Here is a 15,872-nt window from a genome sequence, read left to right on the forward strand (position 1 = left end):
TATCTCTTCATTGCTGTCTGCACAGTCTGCTCATAACCAAAGGACCCCTCTCACACCGATCCAAGCTTTAAACCTGACCTTTTCCCTGGAAAACTCAGACATTGCTCCAGAGGACCTTATTGCTCAAACCTAAAGGTATTGAAAAGAGCCTCTGTGTCCATATTTTGTTATCTACTGTATAACTCAGAAGCAGAGCTCCTGTTTTTGAATTGACCTGCCTATCTAAGCCAAACTGTACACGTGTGTGCAGAAAAGGAAGTTTGCAAATTCTTTACAGCTGCCAATAGAATGCTGGTGTATTACTCAGAATGCAGTTTTGTCTTGACTTGGATGTTAAAACATCTTTTATACACAGGATTTCTATTTGTCTTGGTGTTAAGATTGTTTCTGTCACACACAACAGCAGTCAGAAATGTAATTTAACACAGATAACTTGTTTTTGTGGTTGCTTCTTGTTTCATCTAACAAAAGTTCTTGCTATGTCACATTATGACATTTTTATTGATATTTATGTCATTCTTTTGAGCAGGTAACTACTAATCCTTTAACCAAAGGAGAGGTGTGACACTCAGGAGCAACAGGACTTTAACCTAGTCATCAGCGCATCTATAGTGTTTTCATCGCTGCGAAGGCCTGCTTGGGAACAGCAGCTCTGCAGATTCCAGCCACAAATATGACTCAAAGCAATGGAGAGAATCCACAGAGAAGCCGCAGTGGTCTTCACCAAATCCGAGCCGGGATCCAGTCCAGGTCGTTGCTCGCCAAGAAGAGAGTGGAGAACATCAAGAAGGACGAAGTGAAGGGATTCTTCATGAAAAATGCTTTTGTCATTCTAACCATCACTGCTGTTATTACAGGTAAGGAATAAATTGTCTAGGGATAGTTTTTCTCTTGGACCACTGAATGGTTTATATTCTGGGCTCTCTGAGCAATTTAGTTAATTACAAATGAGACCTCATCATTCCTCGTAACAATTCCCCACATCAGCCCAATAATTGATCAGTTCCTTGTCACAAGTAGCAGAATAACGGACGAAAGAAAGAAACCACCAAAGACCTAACACAGTCAGCGCTGATGAATTTAACAGACTAGTCTTTCCTTGACCCCATGCCTGACCTTTGAATATTCTCTACTGACCCCTGAATTCCGCCCAGGAGGAGTTGAAGCTGACTCACAATGATGTCTGCAGCTAGAAGTACACCAAGTCATGACAGATTGTTAAATTTAGGATGTTTGTCAGATTTCACAATCTGTCACCTGGAACTGTCATTATATTTGTGGTAGCGTGAACAATCGACTAATTGGATAAAAATAGACATGTGTCTTGTTCTGGTTGAGCAGTGTTGCTCGACTCTTTCTGGTACTGTGTAGAATATCATAATTTACCACCTTTTCCTCCACATCTGATCTCCCTGCAGGTATAATCCTTGGATTTTCTCTGCGTCCATACAAACTGTCTTACCGTGAAGTGAAGTACTTCTCCTTTCCTGGAGAGCTGCTGATGAGAATGCTCCAGATGCTGGTGCTGCCATTGCTTGTCTCGAGTCTTATCACAGGTATTATATAACAGCTTTGTGTAACAACAAGCTGGATCAGAAAGAGGATGTGTATTTATTTGACAAGAAAAAACTAATTGGAAGTGTTGTTGGATGCTTGTTATATCTTGACTTGTTGGTATTAGGAAAAAAATTTCAGTGTGAAAAAAGCACAAGTTCATAAAAAAAAAAAGATTGGACATACACGATGGGGTAGATGACAAAATATTTAAAATGCCTTCTTTTTACATAACCATTTTAAAAACGTCAACAGTGACACTAGAACAATGTCACCCAGCTTGGGGCCATCCGGGCCATTGTCTGATGAAGCACACATTCCTGTTCTGTGTTACTTTAACAAGCTGACTGAACAAACCACCCTCCTGAAATCACTAAATACATCTCATTTCATGGGATAATAAAGTTAAAAAACCATGGTTAGAAAAATAAATAAATAAATAAGCCAAAAAAATTATGTTTTTTTTAATATATATATAAATAAGAAAAAATTAAACAGAAAAAGAGGCAGATATTGAATGGTGTACTAATAATTTTTTTTGATGTGCTGCACTCATTTGATCCTATATTTTTTTTTACCAGCATCTAAATTTTAATGTAGTAAAACTGATTACCCTCAAAGCTTGTTTACGGCAAAAAGTGTTGTCCTTGACTGCACCTGGTTTAAATACTCAGTAACATACATCCACAGAACTACTCCCATGGTCCTTTGTTTAACCTTTTTATCTCACAACTTAAAGACAACGCAACATGCTCCTCCATCGCCTCGTATTAACAGTATTGTATTTCTCTCATCCAACCTTCTCTGTGTCTCCTCTGCATGACTCCACAGCTTACTTCTCATTTTGTCGTTAGAAAATCCTCCCGCTTTGTCTTCTAACACTGTTTCTATCAACAACTCCTTTTACATTTCGTTCTTTGATTTTTGACCTTTGTCTTTGGATGTAGCCCCTCTGTTGTGAAACACCCCAGATGCCTGCTTGTTTATTTTTCTGCAGCTCCACCGATCTATAAGTACATTACGAGCGGTAAAGTGAGCCAGCTATTTTGTAAGCCAACATGCTTTGTTGTTATCAAGGTGGATGATCTCATAAGCAACATCCAAACATGTTGACTTGCAGTTCTGTTCTGAATCACATGTTTGACCTGTTTTTAACGGTTTTGATTTGGATGCAACGAATCAAAACCGTTTTACTTAAAATATTTTACAATTATTGTACATAACCTAGGTACTGTTCTGAGCCCTTACCAGTTGGACCAGTATTTCTGAAAAGCAAAAACAGTAGGCATCCTAGTTAGATTTCTATGGATGCCTGCCTGTTTATTTGGAAGGAGAAATTGTATTCACTTTTATAATCACCTGACTGATAGTGCCAGGATGCAGCCAGTGGTTAGTTTTACGTAACCCTGACTGACAAATACTGCAGGAGTAAATGTCCGGCTTTTGCAGTGACTGACAGGGAGAGAGCCCAGTCTTCAGTGGGGATGACACAGACACATCTTATAATAGTCGGCTTTGTGCTACAGCAGAGCATAACATCAGCATCCTGATTTGTTCACAACACATGATCTCAGCCACAGCGTGTTTGTTGCTGTTTCCAGAAAAGTATACATTATCAGCAGTTCCATTACTACAGCAGTTTCTTTTGTCTTCAAGTGCTCTTTTCCTTTTTCTATCAAGGCCAATTAGGAGTAATTATTACAGAATGATGTTTTGTTTACTCTGATTTTGAAGCAGTAATTATTCCATTTTTAAGCAATGTTTAGAGAGTTAAATGTTATACATTCATGCCTTTTTTGTACCTTGAATAGTATTAAGAAAAAAATTGTAACTCATAGTTTGCTAAAACCTACAGTATTTGTATTACTAAACCAACAAAAATGAAATTATAGTGAAAAAAATGTCTGAAATGAAGAAAGAATAAAAAAACAAAGATTATAATAATAAGTAGCGGTTTAAAATTATTTGTCATCCAGAGCCATAATTGTATTTAAAGGTGCAGTACAATGTAAAATCCACTCTTTTTGAGCTTTGCAGCATGTTATAATGCTATAACATGATCTAACATACCTGGAATGTTACCTTGATTCTTTCATGCATGTTTGAGAAAACCTTAAATCTCCTGCCAATTCAGCTGTGTAAAATACGTAGACCTAGTACTACCTTTGAGGCTCAGCTCCTCCTCCGGGCTGCAATTTCCAAGCGGCCCTCCCTCGTGACTCCCATACTCAGCTCCTCCAGACTAGCCAACTGCAATTAGCAAACACCTGGTGGAACAGCGCATCTGCTGAGTTCATAATACGAGCTACTGTACTTCCCAATGCAACACTGGTAAAAAAAAAAAGAAAAAAAAATGTTAAAGGGTTAATAGAGGAGTAGCAGGAGTTTTTAAAGAGACAGCAGCTCAATTTCAAACCATTAAATTGCAAATATAATTTCTTCTAGGTCATACTTGATATATATATATATATATATATATATATATATATATATATATATATATATTATATATAGCATTTTTATAACTGCTGAAGTCAACATACCTACTTGATTGTGCTATAAAATGTTACTATATGCCTGAAAAATACATATTACTTTCTCTTTAACATCAGGATCTTAAAATGTTTTCTTTATCATAATAGAGTTTCTATGTAGCATATATTTGATTTAATCTTTAGAAAATTGTGTATCCACTCCCATGTCCATGAGTAGGTTGTGTTTAAATCTTTTTTAGAATAGTCATTTCTACACTAAGTCAAAATCCTGTTTTCCGTAAAATCCTGTTTATTTTTATATTCAATAATATTTATAATGCTAGAGCTGTCTTTAACACTCTGATGAAAAATCATGCAGCTCATGATTATCAAATATGAGGAGACACCATTTAAAAATAACCAATAAACTAAAATAAAGAGTCATTACAGTAAAAGTTAGTAATATAAAAGACAAAAGTACTAATGTTTTAAAACTGTTATTTTTAAAAGTCTATAAACATGTTAATAAAATTATGAACCTTCACTAACTAATTTCTGATGTCACAAATATAAATTAGTAAACAGTCATTGGTAAGTCTAGTTACTTTTTTATCAGGGACATCAATTTAATTTCGTAATGTAATATTGTTTATATTAAAATGTAGCTTTTTGATTTCATTACTGTTTAGTTTTTTTCCACATTTTTGCTGAAAATAATGAATCTGCCAGCCCACTGTGTTTTGATCGGAAACAATAATCTCACATACTTTAGCTTTATCTTTTTTCCCCCATCCTAAATTAACCAAGCAGCTTTAATCCCTCTCTAGTGAAATAACAGCAGCATTTTTTATATGAGCAAGACTTTGTGAATAATCTATTTCTGTAATTTCTACAATGACCTGTCCAAGGGACATGATTCTGAGTCGGAGTAGTGCTTCTATGTGAAAAGAGTTGTCCCATGTGAAAATGTCTTGCTTCTGAGCTGTTTTGATCTACAAGTGAACCTGAGTTGTGAGCCTGAAAAAATTTGAGCAGAACTCAGAGGGGCCGTATGCAGTGTTTTGAGCTGAATATAGTGGGGCCCCAGAAGGTAAGAAATGAGGGAAGGTAAAGAGGGTTGAGCTGTAATGCGGATGAAGGGAAGAACAACAGATAGAGACTTATGAGAAAGAGGCTTATGTGGTCTGCTCATTAAATGAGAAACAAGACCTAGAAGAAGCTTTGTTTGCTAATACATTTTTATTTCTTCTCATTTCAGTCAACTCCATCACACTTGATTCAATACAACCTGAAAACTGAATAATACAGAATAATTTACAGAATAATGGGAGACCACCAGAGAGTTTTTATATTGCAGAGATTAAAGAAGGAGTGATGGAATAGAGAAAATAAAAGGCCTGAAGAGAAGAAAATATTACAATTTGAAATTCAAAATGAGATCTTAACTTTTAAAATTCAGAAAATAACAAAACACATTCTAGTGTTCTACTCCATAAAGTTTCCAAAATGTTAATGTTTGTAGTTGTAACCTGACAAAATGTGAGGAAGTTGAAGGCACTGTACATGCTGTGTTTCACACTGACTCTCACAGAGCCGGACTGATGAGCATTCCCCCAAACTACAAAGACAGTCATTCAGCTTCACATCACACTTCACACTTCAATCTTGTTCCTTTCGATCTTTTGAAAAGATTGAATTGGTGAGGCTGCATCTGTTGTTGTCTGGACAACAGTCTGGAGATCATTGTGAGTACGTGCAGGGCGGACTAAGTCAACAAGTTTTCCCAGGGTTGTCAGACAGGGAACGGGAAGAAAGCGAACATGGAATGAAAGAGAACTAAAGCAAAAGGGTTAGTCTGTTAGAAAAAAGAGAGGAGGGATAAAAGATTTGGGGAGAGGCAAGAGGAATACAGACGGGTGGAAAAAGGCACCCTGAAAGAAGAGATGGTGATTTAGGTGTGGAAAAGAGAGGAGATAAAAAACTGGGGATGAGTGAATGAAGGAGGGGAAGGAGAAGATCAGAAAGAGATGGACTAAAGCCTGAGTCCCGAACTGATGAGGTGATCAGAACAAACAGGTCCAATTCTGGGGCAGCATGTCCATCCAAACACATCTGTACTCTTTCTAATGATACTGTCTGATACTTCTAATTGGTTTTCTAATCATTTTCACTCTACCGAGTCATTCCTAAACTCCAAAGTTCTTGAGGCAGACAATAAAGTTGTGATCTTCAAACAACACTGACCTTCGGAGGAATCCACAGACGTCTCAGCAAACATCTGTAGAATCAAAGAGCTACAGAGGAATACATAAATCTCTCAAATAGACAAAGCCTGCTCAGAAAGCTCTGAAGAAAGATAATAGTTGAATTGAACCATTTTAAAGCAACCTGTCTCCTAATTCAGGTTTTTTTTGTGGCCTTTTTTTTCCATCTTTGTCCCCATAGATGGTTTATTGTGAGAACCATTAGCTTTCAATCTGCTTTAGGCTTTTGGAATTTCGTAGCAAAATCTTGCTCTTAAATTGAAAAACGTTGCCAGACACAACAAAGAGTTGCGCTGAAAGGGATCTTCTCTGTGTGAGACATCACTTGTACATACAGTTAGACCTTTCTCTGTATCATTTTCTCTGAGGGACAAACAATGCCCTAGATTTAGTCAGGCAATCAGCAACTAACATCTCTGCACACTGTGTTCACAACAAACTGATGACACACAGAGAGACACTTCGGACTTTGCAGATGCAGAAGCAGAGATTCTGTACTACTTTTTCTACAGTTTGTGGACAAAATAATTCAAAATTCATATTTTGGATGTTTTACCTCTGCAGCTTTTTGTGAATTTACTAAATAAAAGCAGATTTTATTAGTTTTCCCCAAAGGGATTTAGTAGCAGGTGTTGTTTTTCCAGCATTAAAGGTCGCAGTCAGATTGTGTTTCTTGTGGCTCTTTGTTGTCGGAGTCAGAGATGATAATCCAGTTGGGTGTATTCCTCCTATAATTACCAAACCTTTTCCCAGGCTAACTGGACACACAAAGGCACTGAAATTAGCGGCACATCAATGCTATTCTGATTGCGATGGGCGTAACTAATAATCACAATCAAATTACTACCATCTTTCAAAAGTCAAACACCCCTGTTAAGTTCCAGTCTTTTGCGCTAAAGAATTAAAAGTATATCATAGAGATTATGATAAATGATTTTAAAATGTCTTTAACATTTATTCTGATGTAAATGCTATATAATTAATCTGATAAGTCAACAAATCTTTTTGATGAAAACTAAGTTTAAAAACTGAAATAACCTATTTCTGCAGCTAGTGTTCGCAACCTTAAACAATTGTTTGTCAATGCATCTTTTCATTTAATTTCACTATGAATCAAATGTCCTTTAGCTTAAGACATAATTTCAAAAAGATCAACAAGGATCAAGGATTTCACTACATAAAGGTATCAATTAGGTAAAGAATACAAAAAAAATCCAGAATGTATGAATGAAGGTTAAGTTTTGGGTTTGATTCATACATATGTTTGGCACAAAACCAACAATGAAAATCTCCATGATTTGGAAATGTGGTGGTATTACCATCAAAATCTTGGGTTGTACTAGAAGTGCTGGAGTTAGTCCACGTAGACAACACTCCTATGCAGTCTAGAGATTGTCCAAATGGCCTGAAGGATTGTAAGTACCCTTAAGTACCCTTAAGTACCCTGATAATGGCCTCAGCGCATCTCACAGTTGCACAATTGTTCCTTAGACTTAGACTTCGACTTAGACTTAGACTGGATAATGCAGCACAACATCAGCTGCAAAAGGTCACATCTCTCCAAAAACACTTCATGTATGCTTCAAAACTAGACTGAAGAGCATTACCTACAGGAGATCTGATCTCCTGTTGGTATCATAGATACCCACCCCCAACATGGACTATTCACACTCCTACCTTCTGGCCTGACGGTCAACAACCACATGTACAATAGAAGAATAGAAAAATAGAAGAATGGATGAATGGATGCTAATTTGAGCCATCAGAGTCGTCAGTTTGGACTCAGGGTCTTTTGGCCCTGTATCAGTAAGTATGGGGAGAAATCAAAAACCTAGTACTTCTAGTGTTCTTAAGAGAGAACTGGGGTTTTGTCAGGATAAATCAAATTATGAGCACCTCAAAAATATTCTGTTTTAAGGCAAAACCTTCTGCTATCTGTGTAAGATTGAAAAAGAAGTGGAAGTTTACTTGTAGCAGCACAGTGAGTCTAAGCAAATACCAAAGCAACAAAAAGATGACTGCATGAGAAGAAAATTAAAGTTTCGGAATGACCTTGTCTAAGTACAAAACTAAATCTAACAAAAGCAAAATCTGTGAAATACCTGAAGGGGCCTGTAGATAAAATATATCTGTGCAATCTGAGACTTTTGCCAGATGCAGTGGAAAATATTGTAAAGTCAAAATGTGACAGATAAGCTGATAGACTCCTACCATAAAAACTGAATGCTTCTTTAGACTCAAAAGGGTTCTTTTGGTAACATATTAGTATCAGGGTGTGCACACTTATGCAAGCAAGCTATTAGAATCAGAATCAGCTTTTTTGTTTTTAGCCAAGATATTATTCACAAACATGAAATTTCACACTCTCACAGTACACAGACACAATTCAGCTTTTTGTCATTGTTTATATGTTCAAATATTTTCCGCTACATGGCATATTAAAGGTGGAAAAAAAAATACGCTGCTTTATCCTACAGCGGCAGAAATATTCCATGTTTGTGCAATACATAAAAAAGATAAAAAAAATTTTTTTTCTGTTTGAATGATTTTACCTTCTTTAGGTATCGCCTCTCTGGATAGACGGGCTTCTGGTAGAATGGGCATGAGGGCCGTGATCTACTACACCACCACAACTGTGATTGCTGTGTTCATCGGTATAGTCATGGTGCTTATTATTCACCCTGGAAAGGGATCCAAGGACGAGTTCACCAAGCAGCAACAGATAGAGCAGGTCAGCCCTGCTGATGCCTTTCTGGATCTTATCAGGTATTCAAAACAGTGCTTCCTAAACAAACCAAAAGAGTTTCACCAAAAATCAGACAGCAAAGCCCACATGTGTTGTAAGTGATCATTTTTGTCTTGTAAATAGACTAAGGATATTCAGGTGTACCAGTAGCAAAGTGAAAGTCAAATGGAATATAGAAACAGAAAATGTGAAGAAACTGTACAGTAAATACAAATTTACAACTTAAGAACATGTTTCTATGCAGTTATTAAAAATAGCATAGTCAGATTAAAAGAAGCATGCAACTGAGTAGGAAAAAGTGAAAATCTATACAAAATGTGCATGTATCTACAAAAAGTAACTATTTGCAAGAAATAAAAAACTGCAAGCGAATTAAAGGAACTACTCTCGCTTTGGAGTTTCCACACTGTTCAAAATTGCTTTTTAAATTTGAAATTTTTCAGAAACACAAATTGTTCAAAAACACTTAACTATTTCGAAGGAAGAACTTGTTCATCATAGAAAAGCAGATTTTGCAGGTTCACTCTTTAAAAAATTTACTTTTTATTGTTTTTATTATTTTTTATCTCCAGAAATATGTTTCCTCCAAACCTTGTGGAAGCTTGCACCAAACAGGTACATTTTCTTTTTCCAATATCTCCAATTTAACATTCTAGAAGTGAAATGAAATTACGTCATTCTAATGTAGCACACTCAAAGAGACTTTACACTGGTAAGTACTCACCAATGTAGCTGAACCAGATGGTTTTTCTCTAGAAATGTTTCTCTAGAAGATTTGGTTTTATACTCCTTCTGTAGTATCTAACATCACAAGTGTCATTCTTACGGAAAGCTTAGGTGAACATTTTTACTTTGTAAGCGCCACATAATACAAACTTGGCATTATTATAATTCAAATTTATTACATGAGATGTCAGAGAACAGCGAATGGTTTGTTTTTGAAACAAAGCCCATTAAATCTTCTCTGAATGATGGAGATTTCTTTTTGACAAAAAAATTGTATTCTTTCATTAGGTTTTGCCCACATGCTTTCTTTCAATATCACATTGTATTATTAAAACATGCCAATATAACAAAATTTTCCAAAGCCAGAGAAAATTTAAATTATTGCAGGATGTTGTTTGAATTTGTTTCCATGAAATCGAGCTCTTGAAATTTTGAAGTCAGGAAGAAATTAAAATAAAAATCCCATCAAAACAGTTCTCAGAAAACAATAATATCAATAGTAATTGCATTAAGTGATTATCCAAAAGGGGTTTCCAAAAGTTGGATGGGAACTTTAGCTGTTGAGATCCTTGCAAGTTTCCACTTTCATCACCTTTTGTATACACGCATGTAATCGAGGAAGCACTCTCAGAGATATGGACAACAAAATGGTAAGATAGCAGGATAAATGGATGAATGGATGGATAGATGTGCTGGTGGGCAGGCAGGCAGTTATGTAAAATACTGAATCACATTAATTCTAAAAAACACCAAAATAGCAATTTAATTTTGAGATGAACAATAAACTGTAAATCCAGGCCAATCAGCCCTGACCCACTGCACCTATTGACTGGACATGCAAATAAGCAATAGAAAACTCATTTGGGACGCAAATTATTCTGTCTGTGTACTGTGGCGCTCTCAAGACCATGCAGTCCTGGCCAGATAGCATTGACTGAGCCTGAAAATAAAACACTTTTAGATAAATTTTCCCAAAACAGGAATTAATTAATTCACATTTGTTTTTCTTTAAACTTCAGTTCAAGACGCAATATGCCAAGAGAGTAATCCAGGTCACTGTTACGGTGAACGACACAATATTCCTCCAAAATGGCAGCCAACAAATAGCCCAAGAGGAGATGATTCCTGTACCAGGATCAGTGAATGGGATTAATGCCCTTGGCTTGGTGGTGTTCTCCTTGTGCTTTGGTCTGATCATTGGGAACATGAGAGAACAAGGACAACCCCTCAGAGATTTCTTTGACTGCCTCAATGAGGCCATCATGAGGCTAGTCGCCATCATAATGTGGTATGTACTAGAAATGTGAGCTAGAAAGATGGATTATCAAAAAGAAATAACACGTAATGAAATGTTTCAATCTTTCTTTTGTAAAACTCGCTATCCCCAGGTATGCCCCTGTTGGTATTTTGTTCCTCATTGCTGGTAAAATTGTGGAGATGGATGACATTTCAGCCATGGGCGGCCAGCTGGGAATGTATACAATAACCGTTATTAGTGGCCTGCTCATCCACGCCATCATAGTCCTCCCAACGCTCTACTTTGTTATCACCAGAAAGAATCCCTTTCTATTCATTGCTGGACTGCTGCAAGCACTTGTTACTGCCCTTGGAACATCTTCTAGGTTTGTGATTCAACTGACATAGACAAGGAGATGTCTTCATGAACATTTTTATTGTGCCTTATGACTTTTCCTATTAACCCCTCTGTTCTCACACAGCTCTGCCACATTACCCATCACTTTTAAATGCCTGGAGGAAAACAACAAGGTAGACAAGCGTGTGACCCGTTTTGTTCTCCCTGTCGGAGCCACCATAAATATGGATGGAACAGCTTTATATGAGGCCCTGGCAGCCATCTTTATTGCACAGGTCAATGATTATGACCTTAACTTTGGACAGATTCTCACCATCAGGTATTGCAAAATTTTGCTGCTCATAACAATATTAGTTCAAAAATACAAAACAAAAAAAAGCAAGACTCAATTTAAAAATATTTTATGCCGAACTAAATGTACTAAGTTAGATCTGCTGAATCTGTGGCTCTTTGATTGGTAAACTGTGCTACAAAAGCATCTAAAAAGTGTAACATTTGCATTCAGTCCTTCTGAGTGAACACTTTGTAGAATCCTCTTTCACTGCAGTTATAGCTGCTTCCTTGTTTGGTGTGTTTTTTTTTTACTGTTTTTGCACAATTAGAGACTGAATTATTGCCCAATCTTCTTTAAGAAATTGCTCAGGTTTAGTCAGATTGCATTAATATAAATGCCAGGTTTTGCATATATTTATTCATCAAAAGAAAGATTTTATATCACCCATCATTCTCTTTTGACATTTGCCACAATAACAGGCTATCTTGTGTTGGTCTAATCCCACTGAATGCATTGATGTTTCTGGCTATGTGTGATAAACTGTGGAAAGGCTTAATGGACATGAATTCCTTTGCTTTAGCGCTCTCAGAAAGAAATGCCACAGCAACCAAAATTACACGTTAACTGAATAAAAGAGATAAATAATATTTTGGGGTCTATCATTTTCTCCTCAGCATCACAGCCACGGCAGCCAGCATCGGTGCAGCTGGAATACCTCAGGCAGGCCTGGTTACCATGATCATAGTACTAACATCTGTAGGTCTTCCCACAGATGATATCTCACTGATCATTGCTGTTGACTGGTTCCTGTAAGTATCCAGGAGAATGGGCTTTAGTCACTCCCTTTGAATGGCAAATTAACAAGTTGCAGATTTTGTTCAAAATGTTCTACAGCTATACATCGCAATTGCTCTGTTTTTGATTGAATTTTGAATATGCTCTGCAGTCTTGGCATTATTTAAAAGGACACAGTGTTTGATCTTCTTTTGTTGGTTCATCTTGAAATCCTGTTTTTGCACTCTGACTGTTTTCATGTTCTTTCTCTGTTTCTCAGTGATCGATTGCGCACCACCACCAACGTCCTTGGTGACTCCATCGGAGCTGGCATCGTAGAACATTTGTCTCGCCACGAGTTGAGAGTCAATGACCTAGAGTTGGGCAACCAGACGGTTGACCAGACAGAAAAAAAGCCATACCATCTAATTTCCCCAGAGAACGAATATGAGAATGAGAAACCCACTCCAGATGACACTAAAATGTAGTGGCAAGATTTCTACCCTTTCTTTCTGAAAAAGAAAGGGTGCAGTACTTATCAGACAGTACTGCACCGTATTGTCTGATAAGACCTCTTGAATTCTCAAAGGAAAGGTTGTTTTTTTTAATGCAATTAAAAGTCTTGCCTGAACATATTTCAGGCCAAATAAGCTCCACTAATGTGTGATGCTCCTCTTCACACCCTGCAGACTGGACATAATCTGTGGTCATGTTGGCTGTTCTCATGGATACACTGTAAAAAAAAAAAGTCTCTAATTTATGGTAAAATACTGGCAACTAAACTTTAACCACCGCTTCCGGCATTTTACCATAAATTAGAGACTTTTTTTTTTACAGTGTAGGACAAAGATCCATCCTGAGATACATAACTAGTATAGCCTGGCTGCTATTTAGCTATCTGTGGCCTTCATTCCATATTTCCTACTTCGCTATATGTAATGACCAACGTCATTCACTAGAGGGGGGTATTTCTGTTATTTTAAAAGTTAAGTAATACGCAGCTCATCAGAGTACATAGTAAGGACTGCTTTGAGATTGAAGCTTTTTGTTGTTGAGTAACTGCTGATTTATATGAAACCTTAACGTATAGCTATAGTATACTTCTCTCTGTAAGCTAATGAAATGTGTCAAATATCATGCAAATAGAATAATTTACCAAACTCTTTGTTGCAAAAGGGGTTTTTTCAAACCCCTGCACAAACACATGTGGCTTTAACTGCTTTGTACATATTTTAGATTTATTAGGGAATGGTATGCTCTACAATTAGGAATATATTGTTTTGGGTCTCAACTGACCAAAGCAGTAAGTGTTGCTGTAGTAGTAATAGAAACTATATTTTTTGTACACATAACCAGAATAAGATCTCATCAAATACCCTATGGGTGTGTTTTTGTTATAGCCTACAGCTTCCTCCCTCAACCAGTGGTTATAGTCAACTAATACAATTAAACTACTCAGCCATTCATATTCAAGGTCAATTTACCTGACTTCGCTAAGTATGTGATAGATTATTAACCCAAGAGGTAAAGCCATTCATTTTTAACCAAAACTAAAACAGAAAAAAAGCATAGTTTAATCTAATTTTACTCAAATATGTAAACAATCCAAAGACTACAGTGATGTTTTGCAGAAAACATGCTTTAAGCTTTTATTTCTCAGATTAAACAAGAACATGAAATTTGGAGTATTTAAAAGATGAAAATTGTCTTTCTTTGTATTCAATTTACTTTGCTATTTTGTTTTACAAATTACCAGCTTGTGTATCTTCTTGATATGTGATAATATGATTCAACATAAATGCATGAAAGTTTCATTATAGTTCAATGGTTTTGAATAGCAAGAAGATGGCAGAATATATAAAAAATATTCTGTGTTGCACCTATTTTCTAGCTTATGTTTCTCAGCAAAAGGTGATACTGATTTTGTCTGATTTAATTATCCTCCCTGTTAAACACATTCATTTTCAGCTGCATTTTTAATTTGTCTAGCTTGCTGTTTCTTTATCAACTCATTGAATAAATGGATTTGCATTTTCATAGTAGATATTTTGTATAGAAGATTATTTCAGAAATGGTGTACTTTTATGAAAACCTGTAGATAAATATGTAAAAGAATTTTGGATTCAAATGGCTATGTATGTGTTTTTTGAGGATTGTATAAATACAGAAAATGTAACTACTTTCTTCTATAGCCTTATGACCAATCTGTAATTACGTTACACACTTAAGGGAATTGAAAGGTTCATTTGTTTACAGTTGCTGGTGACTCATTTGGTACAAATGCTTCTTCTCATGCATTCACATGTAAACATATTTGATTAGATAGCTGTAGTTTTGACTTGCATGAAATATTTTTATTAAAAAAATAAATGGGCAAGTCATTTGGAGGTATGTTCATTATTTCATCATGACAAGAAAGAAAAATCTAAAACAAAACTGAATTAGGTTTTATCTATTTTAGCTGGGGCTGCAGTAGTGGCAACTTGAAGCAAGTCAAGTTGGAAGTTTTTATTTCTACTACAAACCATAATCAACAGGTGCAGCTTCTACTACCTTATGAGGTAACTAGATGTTGATCATATCTTCTGTAAAGAAATGGAGAAAATTGTCATAAAAAATAAACCTTAAAAACTGGTGTCCAGAGAGTATAATGTGTAGTACCTGTTTTTAATCTACTTAAATAAGATTTTACCTAATCCAGGAAGTAGATTAATATCAGACTACTATAAGTTTTCAGGGAACAAAGAAATTTCCTAAAATGCATTTGAGAAACTACTTGTAAGCCCTAATGTATACTTAAATATTTCATTCAATGCTCTACCTCATATTACAGATTAAAAAGAACTTTAGTTTTTAGTCTGCCGCAATCAGAATCTTGTTTTTGTACTCAGATTGTAGCGTCCATTGATTTTCTACACCCAAAATAAATTCTTTGTATTTCTATTCTATAGTGAAAATAAATATTTACAGATAATTATGCAATATATTCTAACTTAGCACCCACAACTGTTTAGTTTTGTATTATGTGTATTTTCAAATTTGAACACCTGGGTATCTTTTCGAGTGCTTTGCATCTGAACTTCTTCAAAAATACATTGATGTGTTTGGGTACTAAAGACACTCTTTTGCATAACCTAAAATCTTTTGACTGTTACCTCACTTTTTGTAAATTCTTTCTGATAATTTATAGGCCCCCTGTTTCCCCGCAACCCAATGTCACTCTTTTGGGTTGAGATCTGGTGACTGTGGAGGTCATAGTGAACTCACTATAATTTGTAAGAAACCAGCATATTGCCATCAGAAGATATGTAAACAAAGATCATAAAGAGAGTAATGTGGCCAGCAACAATACTCAATTAGGCTGATGTACTTAAACTATGCTCAGGTGCTGTTAACAGACCCAAAGTGTTCTCAAATGGGCGCAGTGCATAGTGGCGCAGTTGGTAGCACTGTTGCCTTGCAGCAA

The 15,872-nt window shown here is 36.1% G+C and overlaps 1 protein-coding gene across 1 annotated transcript; it reads left to right on the plus strand.

Moving 5' to 3' along the window:
• slc1a3a (solute carrier family 1 member 3a) lies at positions 1-14,998 on the plus strand. The gene is made up of 10 exons (XM_032577646.1): positions 1-135; positions 530-857; positions 1,419-1,556; positions 8,854-9,058; positions 9,611-9,653; positions 10,784-11,052; positions 11,153-11,386; positions 11,483-11,677; positions 12,307-12,441; positions 12,687-14,998. The coding sequence occupies exons 2-10, from the start codon at positions 674-676 to the stop codon at positions 12,892-12,894; spliced, it is 1,611 nt and encodes a 536-aa protein (XP_032433537.1). The 5' UTR covers positions 1-135; positions 530-673; the 3' UTR covers positions 12,895-14,998.
• Positions 14,999-15,872: the final 874 nt, after the last annotated feature.

This window comes from Xiphophorus hellerii, chromosome 12 (assembly GCF_003331165.1).
Source record: "Xiphophorus hellerii strain 12219 chromosome 12, Xiphophorus_hellerii-4.1, whole genome shotgun sequence".
NCBI lineage: Eukaryota > Metazoa > Chordata > Actinopteri > Cyprinodontiformes > Poeciliidae > Xiphophorus > Xiphophorus hellerii.